Source organism: Epinephelus lanceolatus, chromosome 10 (genome assembly GCF_041903045.1).
Source record: "Epinephelus lanceolatus isolate andai-2023 chromosome 10, ASM4190304v1, whole genome shotgun sequence".
NCBI lineage: Eukaryota > Metazoa > Chordata > Actinopteri > Perciformes > Serranidae > Epinephelus > Epinephelus lanceolatus.
This window is the reverse complement of record NC_135743.1, coordinates 5,472,708-5,488,706: the sequence shown is the minus strand read 5'-3', so window position 1 is coordinate 5,488,706 and position 15,999 is coordinate 5,472,708. Positions and strand designations below refer to the sequence as shown.

At 43.8% G+C, this 15,999-nt stretch overlaps 1 protein-coding gene across 2 annotated transcripts; it reads right to left on the bottom strand.

Annotated features, from left to right (window-relative positions):
* Window positions 1-3,481: 3,481 nt before the first annotated feature.
* hjv (hemojuvelin BMP co-receptor) lies at window positions 3,482-15,790 on the bottom strand. Of its 2 annotated transcripts, none has more exons than XM_033641086.2 (4): window positions 15,607-15,790; window positions 8,900-9,025; window positions 7,262-7,815; window positions 3,482-4,364 (listed from the first exon to the last, which is right to left on the bottom strand). In XM_033641086.2, exons 2-4 carry the CDS (start codon window positions 8,979-8,981, stop codon window positions 3,729-3,731), a joined length of 1,272 nt encoding a protein of 423 aa, XP_033496977.1. In that variant the 5' UTR covers window positions 8,982-9,025; window positions 15,607-15,790; the 3' UTR covers window positions 3,482-3,728. The 2 variants fall into 2 exon arrangements, with proteins under 2 accessions (XP_033496977.1, XP_033496978.1); XM_033641087.2 differs by lacking the exon at window positions 15,607-15,790 and adding an exon at window positions 10,489-10,622.
* Window positions 15,791-15,999: the final 209 nt, after the last annotated feature.

Here is a 15,999-nt window from a genome sequence, read left to right as displayed (position 1 = left end):
GTTGAGCTGTATTATCAATATATTGTCAATCAGTATATTACCACTGAATCAGATATGGAAGACGTAAAGTGCTGAGGTTGACACTTTTGAGAAGGAAGGCCCCCCAACTGGTTTTAACTGGGTTTAGGGGTCTGTCAGGGTTCAAGTGACGCAGAAGTGATGTTGTGATGTATATGACTTAGAAGAAATAAGGATAATTCTACATATATGATTGGTTAAAAAACTTGAAGAAAGTGAGCGAGAGAGAGAGAGAGAGACTAGATGTAAAGGTCAGTGCCCGAGCCTTTTGGGTTCAGTTCTTGGTCCGGACCACCAACTCACATGGGTTTATTTGGAAGTCATCTCTGAACAAAGAAGAAACCGTCTTGCATTGGACTTCTGATCAGCTTCCTGGTTTTTCTTCAGAGTGCTCTGAACTTTCTTTGATTTTACTGTAAGCAACACTGCAGACTATTTTTTGGTTCGAAGGCAGCAAATAAATCCACAACATCTTACCCAAGAGACCCCTTTATAGCAGGCGGCCTGGAGACAGACCTTCACTTAGTGCTAAAGTTCATTTCCAGTTCCAGTTTGTTTAAAGGTCCGTTTCCAGTAGTAAGAAGTAACTTCAGCATGGGTTGTGATGCTCAAAGAAATTATCCAGTGATTTACAGACGTCTCCGTCACAGTGTCAAACTATGCGTCTTTTTGGGCCCCGTGGTGTCATGTGACTGATCCGGACGGTGTAGTTCCAATTTTGACCACTGTGTAAAATTGGCTTTAAAGCCTGGTGCTTTTCAGGGGGGGTTTGCCAGGAAATTTGTCTGCCTTGCAGCAAAAGTTTCCCAGTGGTATTTCAGTGAAAAAAATCCCTGCCGCGCAAAAAACATTTTCCCATAGACCACCATAATAAAACAGGTGTCTGTAAAACTGCTGACACTTCAACCTGCAAACAGTTGAGTCGAGAAAAGCGATTTAAAAATCTGTGATGGCATCACAACGTAAAGTCTGAGCTGGGCAGGAACTCGGTCGAGCCAGCAGCAGAAACACTACTGCACGTATACACTAGGCCAGCTGGAAACTTTTTATGGTGTATGCGCCAGGTGAGCAACTCTGTTGGAGTGAATAGGCACCATGTTGGCGTTTGGTATCTAGTCTTATTATACATCTACGAACATACTGAATTAAGTGAATCACATCAGCTTATTCATCCACACTCCCAGGGCTGGTTTGCAAATGACTTTATTGGCTACGAAGCAACTGATGCCAGATCTATGAAGTTAGAGCCAGCTGGGAGGCCAACGAGCTAACTGTAACCTGAGCTAAAGTTAGCCAGCCAGCTGTAAAGCAACTCTGCATGGATCAGCTGTTAGTTGCTGCTTTATATCATCAGGTGATAAAGTCATTTTCCCTCAACATGATGACGGTTAATCACAGTCAGTCTCTTATAATTCACTCTTGTGGCCGATGCAGGTGCTTGTTCACCTCAGAGACAGGTGTCACTAGCAACAAGGAGTTTGTGAAAGTTACGTACAGGACCTTTAATAACTGAGTTTCTCACCATTCCTTGAATTTGTGATGTTTTTATTGGGCTCTTCATATCACCAACCTGCAGAGCTGAATGTTGCCCTGCTGCTCCAGGAACATGTCATCATAAAGTAATGCTTTTCATATTTCTGCACGTTTCGCTATGAGCGTTTATGTTGGATAACGCACACACACACACACAAAACGGGTAACAACATGACCTGCAGCTCACATTCATACAGCTGAGTTTAAAGATTCATTTTACAGCCTTCGTATTTTTCTGTTAACTCAGTGTATTTCTCCCGCCCCTCTCTGTGTCTCTGTACATTTTTAATAATAAACAATGTTTTTTATTTTTACCATCCTTTTGCCTCGGGGGTCTTTACTGCACCGTCATGGCATCAGTGTGATTTATGTTTATCAGAGGTGGAAAGAAATCAGTTACATTTACTCAAATAATCAACGTCAGTACAAGAATTTAGAGAATTAAGAAGAATTTATACTAATTTATTTATATTTATACTAATAATTTTTTCTTCTGACAGCTGTACTTTCTGGTTATTTTAATACTGGTTTATTTTATTATCAATGGACACATTGCTGCTTGTTCTAAATAAATAAAATCCATTATTATTATTATTATCATTATTATTATTATTTTGCTGATCTCAGTGGACGAACGGCTCACTCTAAGCTAACGAAAACACAATTTTCAGGCGAGAAAACCTACTTATTATATATATATATATACTATATATTGTCCTATCTCCCACACACTGGACCTTTAAAGGAACAAAATTCTGAGAATGAATGTACCTCAGAGCTGTTTTTTTGATGTAACTTTAATTTGATCTTTAACAAAGCTGCCTCTTAAATCAATTGGAGCACATCTCACTGCTGTCTGACAGGTCAAATGTTTCACGTGACTGGTGGAGAGGCTGCTTCTGTCTGGTTCAGCCATCACTGGCCTCCCTTCACTTTGCCCTCCGACGCTTCATCTTCCTGCTTCATCGTGCTCACCAGGTCTGTGAGAGGCCTGCCCTGCTGACGGAGGTACAGGTGGACACTCCCCTGGTGTCCTGGATTGTGCACTCTACACCTTCAGATCCAGCACCATGTCACCTGCACAAGGTCCCTACGACCCTGCATCAGCAAGGAGGAGGCTACGTACAGACAGAACCACCTGCGACAGGTAACAGGAAGTTTGCAGGACATAATGAGACACACTCTGAATGAACCGCACAAACGTACCTGCCCTGAGGTTTGATATCGCACACACACACCTATGATCCTGGCAGTTAACCTCTTTACATTTCGGATTAGCACCTTGTTGCTATTTGATTTGTTATTTTTGATATTTGCGTTCGGTCTGCGGTGACAGCAGCACCCTTGGGATATATGAAGTTCCTCATTCGATTCAACAGTATTTTTCCCCCCTGGCTGGTTTCCACTTAAACAATGAATATCTGTATAGTAAGGTATGCGGCTTCGCCCCCTCCTCACCTGCCCACTTGTCAGAACTGTAACACACCACCCTCCCATCTCCTGTCAGCTCCGGAGCTGTGTGACTAATGACACGTATTTCCTTTACTGTAAGAGACTTGATAGTTGTGCAACAATCCAATAAAAACTTTAATCAGATCTGATGAACATTAAGTGTTCATCAGCTGTTTACCTGCAGCTGATGTTTCACCTCCTGTTCATATGACCTCATACTCAGCTACAAAGACAGAGTTACTGATATGCACTAGTCATCCACCTTTGCTCCATCCTGTTTACAGAGAAACAGGATCTGAATAATTCCTGAACTAGAATACAGACCTGGGTGGACCTCAGACGTCTGATGATGTAACAGTGTGCCTGCTGCAGGTGTGAGAGCTCCGAAGCTTCAGATCAGTAACATCATGTCGACTTTGTCTGTAAACTTTCTCTGGTTTCAGCCGGCAGAACATTAAAATAAAATCTGGAAAATAAATTCTCTAACATTCAGATATTTTATTGTTTTATTATCCGTCTGCATGTTTCAATCAGCAGCAGCTAATTTTCTGTCTTTCATGTTAAAGTTTAAATCTCGTGCTCTGATCCAGGATCAGATCCGGCCCAGTTACACCAGAGTGGGTGAAAGTCTCTGACCGGCTCAGGACGCCATGTTGGATCTGCTGCAGTCGCGTGACTGCAGGTGTGTCTGTGTGGAGTGATGTCATCGTCCAGTTCATCACATGTTAAACAGACAGCTCTGTGCTTAGAGTTCCCAGCATGCTGAGCAGCAGCAGCAGCGTCAGGTCCAGTGGTGCTTGGTGCCGCTCGGCAGAGGCGACAGGCAGCAGGTGAACTCTGTGTGTGTCAGAGATCATGTTTCTGGCGTCCTGCAGCGCGCTGACCGCGGCCGCGCTGGAGTTCAGGTCCCCGGTGGTGATCAGGTCGAACATGCAGGCCTGGTAGTACACGTCTCTGGCAGGAAGTAGCGCAGCGCAGTGAGCCTGGGCGGCGGCAGAGGACGATGAGGAGTAGTCCAGCGGTGGGCGGAGCGTGTTGAGTCTCTGGGAGGCGGGGCAGCCCCACACGCACAGCTGCAGGTCCTGCTCAGGCCCAAAGGCCTCGACGATGCCGCGCGGGGAGCGGACAGACAGGCCGAGCGAGCGTCCGCTCTGGCGGACCACCAGCAGCGTGCCGATGTGAGCTGCTCGGATCTCTGCGTGACGGCCAGGGCTCTGAGTCCGGACCATCAGGCTGTGATGACCTCGTCGCTCACCACTGAACACCGACCCATCGGCGAATGCAGCGGGGACGTTGTCGAGCTCGGCCTGGTACAGCTGCTGATCAATGCACTGACGCCAGTTCTTAAAGATGATGGTGATCTGAGGAGAAACAACAAGTGACATGTTTGTCTTTTATTGGTTTGATAGTTGGATTTATTCATTTCTTGAAGGCTTCTCTTTATTTGTACGTCACTCTGGACAAAATGAGCAGAGGCCTGTGAGAATAATGTCTCATTTCCATTAGAGTTGCACAGTTAAGCTAGACTAGTCCATACCCACTGGTAGCTTCGTCACCTTCTACCTATGCCAATCCTCAATGCCTATGTGCAGTTTCACACAGACTGACCATGTCAGTGAGTAGAAAAACGTGGGACAGACAGAATGACTGACTGACAGAATGACACACTGACAGTTTCCGTGATTATGTACAGCATACCATACCATGACTTAGTCATACCAAAAATTAGAAAAAACACCAACATTGGTCCACAGGGGGAGCCACAGCGATCGGTCGCATTTTAGCCATTTTGAAGCATTTTTCTGTTGTTATAGCGCCACCCAGTTGCCAATTAGAGTTAAATTTCTCCAGTCACCTTGAGGCATCCTGTTCTACATATCTACCAAGTTTAGTAAAAATCCATATGGCGGTTAGGCCTAGATAAGAAATGAGCTCTCTAGTGCCCCCATTTTGTTTGATGGGGTCAATAATGGAGGGGTCCCCTCAGATTTTGTGTGGTCATATGCCTACAAAGTTGCGTGGTGATGGGTGAAACCCTTGAGATGTTATACACCTTTATGTGATGAGCCACGCCCTCCGCAATATTCATTGCCTTATAGAAGCTCAGTTTTAGTAAGTTTTCCAACTTTTGCCAAGAGGGAACTTTAGATATTGGTCCCTAGATTATGTTCACCCAGTTTCATGCAGATCGCTCAAACTTCCTAGGAAGAGATCCATCTGAAGTGTTTTTCAAAAAATTCAAAATGGCAGAAAATCTATATAAGCGGAAGTTATGGGTTCTTGAGGCAAATTTGTTCCTCATGAGGAGAGGCATCTCTGTGCAAAGTTTCATGTCTCTACGACATACGGGGCATGAGATATGCCCATTCAAAGTTTGCCATTTCAATTTCGGTTTGCTATAGCGCCCCCCTTTGGCCGATTGATGTAATATTGCTTCAGGCACAGGCACCTGACCAGTCCACTTACTGTTAGCGATCTATGCACACGACAGCAAACGTTTGCTTGGTTACAGTCTATTCACACTGACCGCCTGGGAGAAAGAGCTTTCCACTACATGACACGGGGATTTCCGGAGCCTGCCTGAGCTAAGGTTGCTATGGTCATTAATTGGCTTGTTGACTCGCAGGCTGCCAGAGCCTTTTCTACAAGGGACGTCCTGCACAAACCGGCCATTTTCAAAAAGCCAAACTGCTGTCCCAAACACCTTTTCTGGTATTTACTCAACCCAGATTTCTTTTCAAATGGCAGCCTGCAACATTAAACTGTGCTCAGCTGACAAGGTGCAGAGGCTCCTCTGTTTGAGTCGGATGAAAAGATTCAAGGAGTGTCCTGTTGAAGATGATTGTCACTATGGCAACCAGCTGAGAATCCTGCCTACACTGACCGTTAACATTCCAGTATTCAGGGCATATAGACCAGACACATGCTTTAAGTAGTTGATAATGGCCGACTTTTAAACAGCAATAAAACACTTCAAATTACATAACTTGAAAATAAAATGAAGAAGCAGCCTGTTGAACAGACAGACTAATCACAGGTTTAGTGGCAGAGGCAAAGTAGTTAAAGGACTCTGTACACCCTGATATATCAGTTATCACATAGCCACCTGTCAGCACTTGCCTGGGCGGTCTCTGTGTGTGTTTGCATGACTCACTCTCTGTTTAGACACAACTGACAAATATGAGGAAGCACAGCATTTATCATTTATCCTCATCAGATAATTTATGGCATATCTAATAAATTTTACGAGGAGGCCCGGGGTGTGTGTGGGAGGTCTTTCTTGACAACGTGATCCGTGATGTTGTCAACACCAAGCACGTGAAGACTGTGGCTGTGGTGGATGTGTTGTAGGCTCTGAAGAGGCAGGGAGGCACCGCGTACAGCTTCAATGGTTCAATAAATCCGTTGGTAATTAAAATCCAAAAATCTGGCCTGCATTAAATTTCAGTTGTCTAGGCAATGTATCTAATAGGTCACACTATATGAGGCTATTTAATACGCTATTAATTCATATATCTATTCATTTGGCATATTTCTCAATTGACTTTTTGGTTGTTGATATTTTCATCTGTTGGACAACTACACGTGATACTGGCCACAAGCAGGCATATGCTGGCTAACGTAAACTCTGGTGTGCAGTGGACAAACTTGAGAAAAGGAGCTGATGCCAAAAGTGAGTCGAGTCGAGTTGAATCAAGTCTATCTGGACCCTGCAGTGGAAATGAGGAGACAAGCTGCAGGTGCATCAGGTGATTCTGAGAGGCCGTTTACACGTACACAGTGATTTTGATAAACGGAGACATCTTCCTTCGTTTGTGCCCTTCGTTTACACGCAAACGGAGATTTCTCCTCTGAAAACGAGTCTTTCTAAAAACTCCGGCCAGAGTGGAGATTTTGGAAAACTCCGGTTGCGTGTTTGCATGTAAACTGAGATAAACGGAGATAAACGGAGTTATAGGCAGCCGACGTCACAGTATGCGCCGGAACTTGCGCCTGTGTCAAAAGTGCGACCTATGTTGCTATGGTGACAATGGATACATGGAAGGCTTGAGCTTCTCGTTACACTGCCACCTACAGGTTTGGCATGCTCTTGTGTATATATACACGGGTAAGTGTAAACGAAGATCTTTTTGAAAACGGAGACGGTGAAATGTCCATTTATGAAAATAGCCAGCCACGTGTAAACGGCCTCTGAAAGGAGTCGAGGCGAGGGCGTGACCAGTGTCGTACTCTCTGACATCAGATCTGTGTGACTCACCTTGGTGAGTGCTGTGGCATGCACCGCCCCCCGTGTTGGCGCGCTGGTGGCCTGTACATACAAGTACTCGTTGTCTATGAGAGGCCACGCCCCCTGCACGGCACACGTTTGAAAGTCGTCGTTGAAAGTCCGAACATGTGGGTCTCCGAACACGCCACAGTGCAGGTACTCTGGCATCCGGCCCTCTCTGGAGAACAGGCTCCTCTCATAGAGGCAGGCGTCCCCCGACAGTGTGCCCTGAGGCGGGGGCCGCGGCTGGACGGTGGGCCCCGCCCGGGGGCAGCGGTGCTGGATGAGCAGGTCCTCGATGCCCTGAACTGCAGAGTGGTACGCCAGGTCACCACGACACGCCCGTGCCATCCGCCTGGTGCACATGGCATAGGAGCGCAGGGCACTGCAGTAACCAGCGTTCACGGCCTCCCTGCTGAGAGCTGCTCCTCCTACTGCACCACCTGCACCTCCTCCTGCACCTCCTCCAGCCCCGCTGCTGCCCAGGTCCAACGTCGCAGCCACAAAGTCAGAGTTACACCTCAGGATCCGACAGGAAGCTCCGACTGAGGAGAGGAAAGATTCAAACATTAAAACACCTGCAGCTGACCTGAGATCTGATCAACCTGATGATGTCATAGTGATGTCATCATAGTACACATACAGTCTGTGTTACAAACCAGAGGGGGAAATTATAATGCTGATATTCTATAGACCACACTAATCGATGGATCGATGATTAACCAGTAGATTAATGACCAATGAAAATGATCACTGGGTGCAGTGCTAGTTCTAATAAGAGGTACTGCCCAGCTGGATTATGGGAAATGTAGGATCCAGTGTCTTTGTGAAAGAGTGAGTTAAAGGCGCTGTATGTAAGAATGTGGCCAAAACGGTTACTGCACTCAAATTCAAAATACTGCCGCGAGTCATGTCCGCCCCCCCTCCCCTACAGATTCGAGGTTGCTGGACAGCGGCACGCTGGAGACTGATTTGTTTGCCCACGGGCGGCTGCTGTGGCAGGGCTGCCTCGCCGCGTCCTTGATCTTCGGTTTTCCAGCGGACCGTTTGAGCAAATCCGGCTTCTCTGCTGTTAACGCTGCTGCCGGGATACAGCTGAGGAGCCGGCTGCTAATGCTATGTACCGGGACACTGCTAATGCTGCTTGCCGTGCTGCTGTAGCTCAGTCGTAACTGTAACTGATGCTGAGACTCTACTGACTGCGTGACTGGTAGACGGCGGTGGGTGGCGCAACAGGCCAAAACACAAATTCAAAACATAAACATGATTTGCGGACCGTAAAATATTTTTTTAAATGCGAATATTCTGGCCGTACTATTGTTGTCGGTGAGATCAGTATGTTATATGAACATTATTCCTTAGTCTCTGTGACATATTAGGAGGATTTTACGACTATTTGCTTTAGATTTCTTACATATAGCTCCTTTAAAGTCCTGAATTAATCATTAAAGAAGAAACTCAAGTCACAACTTGTGTAAAAGTCTGTTCGTCCACACTTTGTTTTCTGTTTGTTTATGTTGTAAAAAACAACAACAAAGGCTTTTATTTTGAAACCTAACAGACATGAAATTAGCTTTTAGCCACGTGATGCTAACGTGTAAAGTGTCTCTTGTTTCTGTGTGTTTGTACCTCCAGGTAGACTCAGCTGGACCAGCAGCAGAGTCAGGTGGATGCAGTGTTTCCATGGTAACGCTGTGGGCCGAGGCTCCATCAGCAGACTGAACCCAGGACGGGCTCACAGAGATCACCTGGACCCTGACAGACAGACAGACACAAAGAGAGAAAGACGATGATGTTACTGGTCCCTCCTGATGTCTGTGTCATGTGAATGTACAGAACTTCCTGTTGATGGTTTCCTGTATTTCTGTTGGTTGTAAGTGACTGAAATAAACCACACTGACTCTGGTGCTAGCAGCTGTGAGGCTGCGCAACATTAGCATCACAGCATCCAATAACTGCAGACATGCACGTGAAGTTCTCAGTGTTTGAATTACACCGTCTCTGTGTTTCTCAGTAGGAAATCAGTTCATCACCTCATGTGATTTTAGTAGATTACACTTCATTAGTAATGAGTTCATCTCCTCTCTATTCTTAATCATGTTCCATATTAATCCACATTTGCTGACATCATCAAACAGCTCATGGAGCTGCAGCAGCGTCTGATACAGATTAATGTGCTGGTTTCAGCCCAGTCACCTGAGGAACATGTTGTCATTGGACATTTCTGCAAACCACAGAAGCATTTCGACATTTCATAATGTATCATATCAGTATTTTTAAAGTGATGTAGCCATGAGAAGGTGGCGGGGATGGTGGATGGACTTGCATTTGTGTAGCACGTTTCTAGTCTTTGAACCACTCGAAGCTTTTACACTACAAGCCACATTCACACACACATTAATACACTCATGGCCTGAGGATACTTTAATACAAGCAGACTGGAGGAACCGGGGATCGAACTACAGATCTCGCAAGTAGTGGACGACCTGCTCTACATGTTGAGCCACAGCCGTCCACATTGAGTCACCTCAGCGAGATGCCTCCTGCAGACCAGTTTGAAAGCAACAAAATACAAGGAATGTTTTTTTTTCCAACTGGGATTGTCCGCCAAAACCATATATTTGAAGCCAAAACATGATCTTTTCCTCACCATAACCAGGTGTTTTTGTGCCTAAACATTACCACATGTGAACCACAGCAATGTTGAGACACAAAGTTTAAATTCACCACATAATATTGTGCAAATGCAACCTATCTGGGGTTTACAGAAATGTACAATGCTAACATTGGGTTGCTGGTTCTGATCTTACTCTGGATCTGGTTATCACATGGAGTTTAAGAAAGCTGGTTATTGATCAGAACAGTCTCCAGGTTTCTGATCAGCAGCTTCAGATGTTCTGAAACTGATAAATATTAATAGTTTGTGTTGATTCAGCTGTCTGATCACTGAGGAGGAAGCTGTGAACTGAACTGTGTTACACTGACAGATGTTTCTGTTCATTGATCTGATGGAAACATTCAGTTAGAGTTCAAACAGACGGTCGATTCATCAGAAGAAGTAAAAATGTCAGACCGTTTTACATCAGAGTCCAGTTTGGTTTGTGGACTGTTGATCAGTTTGGGCTCCAGTCAGCTGATCATTACTTTTAATATTTTCCTGAATCTTCAAAATAAATAAAAACCCTCAGTAGAGGTGACATCAGTGATGTGAGGCCTACCTGCAGAGCCAGTGTTGATCCTCACTGACAAACTCATGAATTAAACTTGACTCGCTCCAGAAACATCACAAACGCACAGAAGAACTCTGCAAACAGTTAAAAATCACACACAGTCTGGTGTGTGTTGTAACTTGGACTCTTGTCTGTTTGTCTTTTTTTCTCTCTCTGCAGAGCAAACAGCAGCGGGCCGAGGGGGCGGGGCTTACTGTGGCGCTGGTTGGTCTTAATCATATCTCACAACCCAAATCTTTTCAAGTGGACACCCCTGAAGGGAAATCTTATTATTAAATGGGGATCTGTGACCTAATGTGTGTCAATATAGGGGTCATGACACAAATAAAGTTGAGAACCACTGCTGGATATAATTCATCACATTTCTGGAAGGACCAATGAAAGAAAAACTCAATGAGAGATGTGAATGGGAAAGCAGTGTTTTTTGGGAAGAAGAACTCCCAGAGACATACAGTCTAACACCTGGGTATATAATGACTACATACTACTGTGATTTACTTACAAGTTACAGATCACAAATTATAACAGAAGTAGTCAAAGTTTTAACACTTTGAATGTCTCAATCGATGTTTTACTTCACCAGGACTCATCTTTAAAGGTCCAGTGTGTAAGATTTAGGGGAATTAGTGGCATCTAGTGGTGAGGTTGTGGATTGCAACCAGCTTAAACTTTTCCCAGTTAGAATCCCTTCCATGTTCATTTTTCAGGAGGTTTTTACCAGGAGCTGAATCATCTGCAGAGGTCTCTTTCTCTCCAAACAAATGCACCAGTTTATTTAAACCAGTAAAAACACTGAATAAAGCCGTTTCACATTTAAAAAGTAAGCGTTTTCCCGATGCTGCTCGTCATGGAGAGGCTGCTAACTACAGTGGCCAACACGAAAACCTGAATGTCCCTATCTAGAGTCAGTGTTTGGTTTGACCGCTCTGGGCTACTGTAGAAACATAGCAGTGCAACATGGTGATCTCTGTAGACGAGGACCTGCTCTTTATGTAGATATAAACAGCTCATTCTAACAATTCTTATTTTCAGGTGATTATACACCAAAGAAAACATACTTATTATATTATACTACATTTCTGCCAATATATCGCCCTAAATCCTACACTGGACCTTTACAGACCCGGTGAAATAAAAAAATACATTTTCAGAGTTCTGCTCTTGTGTCCCTGTGTTAATAGATCATTTCTCTCTTGTTATATGTCAAATACATATCTTTCCCTTTTCTATAAAATAGCTGCACTTTTCAAAACAATGTCACTGAGGTCTGTTCATTCATCTCTCCCTCATCCTCCTCCTGATCTAACAGTGAGGGAGGTGTGTGTGCAGCCAAGAGTCTGCTTTAGCTCCAGGTTGTGCTAAATTCTAAGACCGCTCATGTTTTAGAGAGCTGATAAAATGTAGAGGATTTGATTTAAATCCCTCCTGTAACGGTACTCAGCCTTAAAGGGATAGTGCAATGGCTGAATTTTCATTTTTGGGTGCACTATCCCTTTAATACTCTGGTCACTGGGAAATGAGTCACAGTACAGGAGCTAAAAACATAAAGCCTTGTAGATTCTCATGTAAATAATGTGCGTGGGCTGGGGAGGGATGGGGGAAGGGGACATGAGCTCCCGGAAACATGATTTGTTAAAATTTTCAGGTGTCTAAAGTATTGACAGTATGGTCTATTTTTTTTTATAGATTATTTTTTGGGCTTTTGCCTTTAATGTACAGGACAGAGTGAAATGGGGTGAGAGAGAGAGAGTGGGGGGTGACATGCAACAAATGGTTGCAAGCTGGAATCGAACCTGAGACCGCCGCAGCGAGGCATCGCCTCTGTACATGGGGCGCCGGCACTATCCACTACGCTACCGACGCCCTGACAATATGCTATTTTTGCTATGCACTTCTATTTCTCTGTATCTTAATAACTATTATTGATTTATGATTAATGAAAGAATAGCATGCGTGCTAAAAGTAGCTGATAGCAGTTAGCAGCTAACTCGCGAAATAGGAAGACGGTGAGGTCCAGGACCGTCTTACCCTCTGAGCAGAGGCCGTGATCAGCTGCCATATAACAGCAACGGTAAATGATTGTTGTTACGATGTTATGCCATTGTTATTGTTTACAAAGGGCTTTCGGCATGTCTGTTATATGTCAGCAGTAGTATTTGTAGTAGTACTAAAAATACCAAGAGCTAATAAGAAAACAACACATATAAAGAAGTTAGCTATAGAAATAGCGGGGACGGGGATTATTATGACCTGATAAAAAATCTCGTTGTTTGGCTGAAATGTATTTTTTAATGTAAAGGGTTTGAATTATGTCCCGTATCTGTATCTGCGTGTTGTGTTGTGTAGTGGTTGGGGTGGGGAGAACAGGTGAAAGTTGTGGGGTGGGGGGGTTTGAAGTGCTTCGTCATAGACACCAACCTGTGCCTGACAGTCATCAACACAATCTTTCAACGGTATCCAGACCCCAAACGTCCCGACTCGGAAATCCTTTCACTTCTCCGACTCTGCTTAGAAAATAATGATTTTCTCTTTAATGACAACCATTACCTACAAACACACGGAACAGCCATGGGGCAACAAACAATAAAACAATGGTATGTGAAATGATACAGCATGTGGCGCCCTGGGCGGCTCCATATGTTGCACATGGGAAGATCAGCCGCTGTTCGTCAGTGAGCTGCAGAGCCAGGCTCGCTGTTTCCCTCAGTTTCCAGCCTTCATGCTAAGCTAAGGTAACTGGCTGCTCTGAGATAGCGTTGAACTGTTCCTTTAACATGAGTCAGTGACAGTCAGCTGACCTTTAGTCCTCTGTAACAGGTGGGAGGGGCTCAGGGTCTGTAAGTGTGTGTGTGTGTGTGTGTCTTTTGGGGGGTATGAAGTCTAAATTTAAACCCCAGTTGCCCCCCATAGTTACACACGCACACACACACACACACACACACACACACACACATAGTTCGTATAGGCTACAAGCACAAACACATTTAGACACAGTTAATATATTAAATATATTTGTATCGTTAATACCTGTCCACAGTTTAAAGACACTTTATGACCATTATAATTATATTTATATATACTGTATATATATATATATATATATATGTATTTGTGTTTCTCTTTAAGTGTTCGTATATCTTATTGTACTTTGTGTGTAATCAAACCGACAGAAATTAAAAAATGATTCCTAATATTGTTATTTCATTCTGGTTTGTCACACAGTAACTGGTTTTACTGGTGCAGCTGTTCCCTGTGTACAGTCACATGTATTTCAGGAGGAGTGACGCCTCCTCTGCTGCTGTTTGATCTGAGGGGAGGCTCAGTGACTAGAGACTCTCTTTGTTCCCCTTTCATGGTCCTGTTCATTGAATATTAATTCATATCAGTGATTTTATTTCAGTTTGTATTTCCTCTGTTATTGTCATATTTACTTTTCCAACTTTAGTACAGATGTCCGCATCAAAACAAGTTCCCCTGTAACCATACATTGGCATATAAATAACCATAATTATTTGAATAATGACTAGACAGAGCAAGTTGCCTGATATGAAATGAACAATCTAATCCACTTGTAGCAAAATAAAGCTCAGCTGATGCTGATACAGATATTATAACCATATATTATATACACCTTTATACATATATATGTTTGATAAAGATAGATTAAGGGAGAAATTAGATATAGAAGTAACAGATGAGGGGTCTGTGTCCACTAAGTATTTATTTTCTCTGTGCCGGCATTTTCAGTAAGGAGAGAACGTATGTGGCGGCCTGGAGAAATCTTCTTTGCATCTTTTTTCAGAGCACTTTGGCTCTTTTTATGCGGCTGCTCTGAGCGCTTCTAGTTGAAAATGAACAAACTTGTCAGACAGGCGCTAATGACATCACTGCTGCTGCTTTATATATTGTCCATTCCAAGCTGTATGAACCTATCGCAATAAGGACAAGCCCCTTATTGTGCCTCGAAGTCCCTTCTTTATGCTGCCTTTGCATTTTTACACAGGACCAAACAACGGTGGCATCATGACGCTCAAGTGTGAGATTTTAGACAGCATGCTGGCATCGTGGAGGCAAAAGAGGCGTGACAGGCGCAACATGTAACACAATAGCGTCGCCCTCGATGTGACATATAACAGACATGTCGAAAGCGCTTTCTAAACAATAACAATGGCATAACATCGTAATAATAATAATTTATTGTCCCTGTTTTATGGCGGCTGATCACGTCCTCTGCTCTGAGGATTAAAATTTCCCAGACTTCATTGTTTTCCCATTTTGCGGCCATTTCCTGTTCTTTGTGTTTGAGTTAGGCACTAACTGCTATCAGCTGCTTGTTAAATCTCCTGTAGTGGATCGCACATGTGACACATTGTCAAAACGTCACACCCGCCCCACCCTCCATCATCATATCTACCTCCACTGCCGGCTTAAATGCGAGACAATTCTGTTCCCCCCATTCCGCGATCGTACCTTTTATACAGATCAGCGAGGCCACATTGTGCTGCGATATTCCCACCTTCAACAGGCGGTGCTGAACAGGCCACAGAAAAGCCCATTTATTAGAGCAGATCAGCCAGACGCTAAATGTTGCTGGTGAGTGTTGTGCTTTTGTCAACCCTCTGCTAATGTAGCGTTACTTTAGCTACCTAGCTAAGGTTAGTGTCAAGATATTGTTGTCATAGAAACAAAACCCTTTTTTTATGAAACGCTCCCTGCCACAGCTTTTCTGCTGAAGAAAAATGCATTGTGGCATTTCAACAGAAACTGAGCACCAGACACATCCTGACTTTAATCTAAAACACTGGAGCCTACATTTCCCACAATGCACCTTAGTAGAGTCTTTCATTACAGCGTCCCTGCCTGTAAACAGACTGCAGACTTGTCATTTAAATGACGTTTCAGTCAGAAAATAGTGAAATAGTTTTGTCCTGTTCACTTGTTTCAGGGTTTAAGGACTCGATAACAGAAAGTATTAGTACATTATTTTATTTATATGTAGGTATATATATTTTATAAGTTATTACTATAAGTTATTCTAATAAGCGCAACTGTGGAACAACAAACATTAACTGACCTGAAACATGTACAGGCAGATTCGTCTCTCACCTTCAACTGATTCAGTATCAGAGTTCGTCCATGTCCTCAATCTGTCCTCAGGGAATAATCCAAAAGAGGGACTTGAAAACCTGCAGGTCTCTCCAGGACTCTCTCCAAGTCTGTGAGGTCGGTTCTGTCCCACTTTGGGTTCTGGTCTTTGCCTGGCGGAGCGTTCACAGCTGACGTTTCTAAATAAATCACCAACAACCAGCAGCTGCTGCATGACAACTGTCTCGCACACACACATACACACACACACACACACACACACACACACACACACAGCAGTTTATTTTTATTTCAGACCTCCAGGAAGTTGAAACTTTATTTAAAACCTGCAGTTTAACAAAGAGAGAAATGTTTTGCTAAATGTTAATAAATAATTTATACATGCTGTAAATA